Below are 5,280 nucleotides of genomic sequence, written 5' to 3' on the forward strand. Positions count from 1 at the left end.
ACGATCGCCGCCGCCGGAGCCGATCACCCACCCGTCGCCATTGCCGCCGCTCGAGCAGGGGAATTTCAGGGGAGGCCTCGAGTGGGGATTGACTGCCCCTTGCGTGGGCTGGCTCTAATTAAGAGCAGGGGAGCGCTCTGGGCCTTATGGGCCGGCCCAACTTTACTCCGCAACATGCCCAACAGCCACCGATCCCGGCTTAGGTCTGCCACCTCATCAATCCCTGTTTGGAAGTGGACTCAGGGTTCATTTTGGACCGGGATAAGAGAGTTGGGTGTGCTGATTACCGGGATTAGGAGTTGGGGGTTCGATTTAGCTACGGGCTACGAGTTCAGGGTTCATTTTGGACTTTTTCCTGCATATGCGTGCCTGGTTCACTCACGTCATAATTTTATTGGCGTTGTTTATCCGGTTTTGAACCCGCGTGTCGCCAATGCTGCAGCGATTGGAACCTGCTTTGTCACACCTGCATGCCGGCCGAGGACGTACAGCAGGCAGACCCCGGCCCAGAGCCCAGATACATGCATACATATGCAGGCTCACGGGCTGACTAGAGAGGCACCTTCTTACACAGTTCTGGCCTTTAGTATAGTCAAGTAGTAGTAGTATTTCTTATCGAGATTTGTAGACTTGTAGTATTTCTTATTGCACTAAAGTAGTAGTATTATTTTGTTGAGTAGTAAAAGTCAAGGACTAGTAGTATTTAATATAGTATCTCTTCTGGTCCAAGCACGAGGAAATGGATACAATCTGAGAGCCCCAAATCCACATCTCTCTTCTCCATTTCAAGCACATGGATTTAGAGCATATTGATCAGTTCGTGTAAGAATCAAATGCAAGATAATTTTTTATTTAATACCTATTTCAACAACACACACAAAAGAGGACACGTATATATGTGACAACTTCATTCAAATTACAACACATTCGATTCATAATTGTTTTTAAGAAGACGCTACAAACCGATTGAAATCCACAACGCGCTACACGGTTATTATTTGATACACAGTTACACAAAATCCAAGCATGTTCTACAGCTCCACATCACAAGTAGGTAGTACGTCAGGGCTGCACATGCTCGTACATAAAGATCACTACATACGTGACCACACAAGAGAATTTAAGCGATCCATGCATCGCATGCAGATACGGGTGGTACTGATAGTTGATATTCTACTCGTTGGAGCTTAACTAGGGCACTGGAAGTCCTTGGGCACCGTCTTGCCGCACTGGTTGACCAGCAGATCGATGGCGATGGGCAGCACGAGGTTGATGTTGAGCGCCTTGAGCTTGATGGTGGTGCAGAGGCAGAGCGCGGCGTCGAGGTCAGCCACGCCGGATAACAGCGGGCAGCAGCTGTCGCTAGCGCTGCTGCCGATCACCGCGTGCACCAGCCCGTTGAGCGCGTCCACGCACCCCAACAGTTTCAGCGTATCGATGGGGCACTGGCCCGTCGACGGCGATGGCGGTGGTGTCGCTGGGACTGGGGACGGCGGCTTAACTGGAGCTGGCGATGGAGTGACAGGGGATGGTGGCGTCGGCGATGGAGTGACAGGGGTTGGTGGCGTCGGCGATGGTGGGACAGGTGACGGCGGCACTGCCGGTGTCGGCGGCGGAGTGGCAGGCGTTGGCGAAGGGCACTTGAAGTCGCCGGGCACCGTCTTGCCGCATTGGTTGACGAGCACCTGGATGGCGATTGGTAGCACGAGGTTGATGTTGAGTGCCTTGAGCTCGATTGTGGTGCATAGGCAGAGCGCTGCGTCGAGGCCGGTCACGCCGGACAACAAAGGGCAGCAGGTATCGCTGGCGCTGCTGCCGATCACCGCGTGCACAAGCCCGTTGAGGGCATCCACGCACCCCAGCAGCTTCAGCGTGTCGATAGGGCACTTGCCCGTCGACGGCGATGGCGGTGGTGTCGCTGGGACTGGGGCCGGGACCACAGGGGACGGCGGCGAGACCGGAGCTGGGGATGGTGGCGTCGGCGATGGAGTGACAGGGGTTGGTGGAGACGGCGATGGTGGGACAGGTGATGGCGGCACTGCTGGTGTCGGCGGCGGAGTGGCAGGCGTTGGCGCAGGGCACTGGAAGTCGCTGGGCACCGTCTTGCCGCATTGGTTGACGAGCACCTGGATGGCGATTGGCAGCACGAGGTTGATGTTGAGTGCCTTGAGCTCGATTGTGGTGCATAGGCAGAGCGCTGCGTCGAGGCCGGTCACGCCGGACAACAAAGGGCAGCACTTATCGCTGGCGCTGCTGCCGATCACCGCGTGCACAAGCCCGTTGAGGGCATCCACGCACCCCAGCAGCTTCAGTGTGTCCACCGGGCACTTGCCTGGAGGCGAAGATGGTGGCGGCGACGGGCTGACAGGAGATGGTGGAGTTCCAGCAGGCGGCGGCTTCACCGGACTTGGCGTAGGAGTAGGAGTAACTGGCGGCGGCTTAACCGGAGTTGGGGTAGGGGTAGGGGTAGGAGTGACTGGGGGCGGCTTAACCGGAGTTGGGGTAGGGGTAGGAGTGACTGGCGGCGGCTTAACCGGAGTTGGGGTTGGGGTAGGAGTGACTGGCGGCGGCTTAACCGGAGTTGGGGTGTACGGCGGTGTGTGCGGCGGCGAGGGCTTGGGCGTAGGACTAGGAGTGTGCGGTGGCGACGGCTTGGGCGTAGGAGTGTGCGGTGGCGAGGGCTTGGGCGTAGGAGTGTGCGGCGGCGAGGGCTTGGGTGTAGGAGAGTGCGGCGGAGGAGGGCAGGGCACGGAGGGCTTGACCTTACGCGGCGGCGGCGGGGGAGGCTTTGGCTTGGGGCAGGATGGGCAGGCTGCGGACGGCGCGAGCTGCACGGCTAGAGAGAGCAGCGCCACCAGCAGGAGCGGCGCAATGCGGACCATGCTCTTCGAGCTTGAGGTGTAGCTAGCTCGGAGTACGTGCTATCCACTACCCGATCAAGCTTCGTGCTCTTGGCTAAGACAATGTCCTAGCTGGTCTGAGGAAGAAGAAGAAAGTGGGGGTGCTTATATAGGCGAGCGTGAGGTGGTGGAGCGACGAGGCGACCTGCTCGATCGTGTACTGTCTTGGTCGACATGACGGAGTGTGGAGTATACTCACTACTCCACGAAGAGGTTTCCCTGCTCTTACATTCTACTACGTAGCCTCGAATAGGCAACTGCATGATTGCCACTTGAAAGCTTAATCAGGAGAATTAGATTAGCGTACGTACGTGTGATTGCAACCCGGATATAATTAGATTACGTACGTACGATGAGTATGATTGCAACCCGGAGAACTAGATTATGTATGTATATATACGTAGGGACACAAACAGGAATAAACAATGCATGCACCAAAATTAATTATTTTCCCAGTAAATGACAGTATTGTATTAGTGTCAACCTATATCGATAAACACAGACAAATTATTACTAGAGTACAAAAGAAGAAGAAGAAGAAAATACCTACACACGTGAGATTCGTCGCTAGATCCAACCACATTGGCCAGACAATAGCTTTTCACCCCAGGAAGGTGGAGAGCGAATTGACCTGTGGAAATCTTAGCCAGCTATGGCAGATATTTCTAGCCTAGATAGATCTATAACATGTCAGATATTTCTAGCCTAGATAGATACTCCATGCATGTGTGTTAGCTCCATCCACAGATTAATCCAGCGATTAGATTTACACATACAAGCTAGCAAGGCATGATGATTGCTAGAGGCCAGCAGAGTTGCCCGTATACCTGCAACTTGCTTACTCTTCCTGCAAGCAGCTAGACTAGCCAGCGCTAGCCCGTGTAGATGCAAGCTGCAGATGCTTTGTCCCCGTTCAAATCAAGATGCCGTCATACACGGGCTGCCTTGGCGGCTTCCCGTGCCGACCTACGCGTAGCTATCTATCGTCTGTCCACCCTCACACCATGCAGCTAGCCGATGGATCGATCCTTGGATCGTTGCGTATAGGGGGCACTAGCTACCAGGGATCGATTAGGAAACTAGCGGGTGCCCTGTTTAGGAGGGCTCACAAGCGCTTAATTATACACCTCGCCATGAAGTTAGTAAGCCCTTCATTTCAAGAAAAAGTTAGTAAGCATCACACTCTTGTTATGGAAATGTTTGGTGGATCGACACTATCGATATCAATGCATTGACACAAAGTTTTAAGTACAAATTTGATTTGATAAGTAAGGTAAAAGGAAAGGTGAATACATCTGCTTGAAACTGGAAATTCATACGAAATGAAGATGGGGAACATCAGAGTTATTGCTAAAATGATGAGGAAATTTGGAATGAGTTTAGGTTAAGATTAATATCATGGCAAGTGTGCTAGCAGAACTAGTCATACATGGAGAACATAGTATCTCCAGAAAAATCCAAATACTTCATCGTAAAAGTCACACAAAAATCCAACAGAAATTAAATGCATATATAAATTATGTATCAATCATTGTCACAAAATTCATATCTGAAGTTGAACATGGCTCATGAAATGAAACATACAAATGGGTTCTGAGTAGTACGTATTCACTTCAAACTGGGCTGTGGATTTGGCCCATAAAAACTATCAATGCTAAAATTTGACCTTTTTTTTCTCGAGCTACATATATTGGTTTGGGTATATATTTAATTTTGTGACGTGACATATACATGTATTATTAGTGTTGTGAATTCATATCACAATATTTAATAACTCTTAAATATGCAAAACTACGTGGGTGCACCGAGGTACTACCGTGTGGAGTACTGGATATGTCCTCATCATGCATGCAAGTTTGCGACAAGTACTCCCTCCGTCCCAAAATTCTTGTCTTAGATTTGTCTAAATACGGATGTATCAAGTCACGTTTTAGTATTAGATACATCCGTATCTAGACAAATCTAAGACAAGAATTTTGGGACGGAGGGAGTAATAAAGTAGCATATCTATCGTTTTTGCATACGAAGCGAAACAAATTCTTATAATGAGATGATAGCACATATGTGTTGGTCGCAGTGATAGCCCCCCAAAGGCCCAAACCCTATCGTGCCTCGCCGACATAGGTTCTCAACATACACGGTTTCAGATGCTTGCTCTTCCATACCACCATGATGAGATATTGCACAGTAAAATAATTTGGGCAATCGGCGAGAAATAGTAGACAGAGTTGGGCTCCGTGTGATGGTGCGAGTTTCTCTCGGCCTATGGCCCCCTCCCAAGGTCATGAGGCCACACGGGAGACAATTAATGATACTATAATTCCCATCATCTGAAATATAAAAAATTCAATCTTCTAATGAACCACTCACTAAACTAGCT

General features: G+C 50.6%; 1 protein-coding gene across 1 annotated transcript; it reads right to left on the bottom strand.

Annotated features, from left to right (window-relative positions):
• Positions 1 to 862: 862 nt before the first annotated feature.
• Positions 863 to 2,993, bottom strand: LOC123054318 (vegetative cell wall protein gp1-like). Its single transcript, XM_044478052.1, has one exon. The coding sequence runs from the start codon at positions 2,880 to 2,882 to the stop codon at positions 1,188 to 1,190; it is 1,695 nt and encodes a 564-aa protein (XP_044333987.1). The 5' UTR covers positions 2,883 to 2,993; the 3' UTR covers positions 863 to 1,187.
• Positions 2,994 to 5,280: the final 2,287 nt, after the last annotated feature.

This window comes from Triticum aestivum, chromosome 2D (assembly GCF_018294505.1).
Source record: "Triticum aestivum cultivar Chinese Spring chromosome 2D, IWGSC CS RefSeq v2.1, whole genome shotgun sequence".
In the NCBI taxonomy this organism is placed as follows: Eukaryota; Viridiplantae; Streptophyta; class Magnoliopsida; order Poales; family Poaceae; genus Triticum; species Triticum aestivum.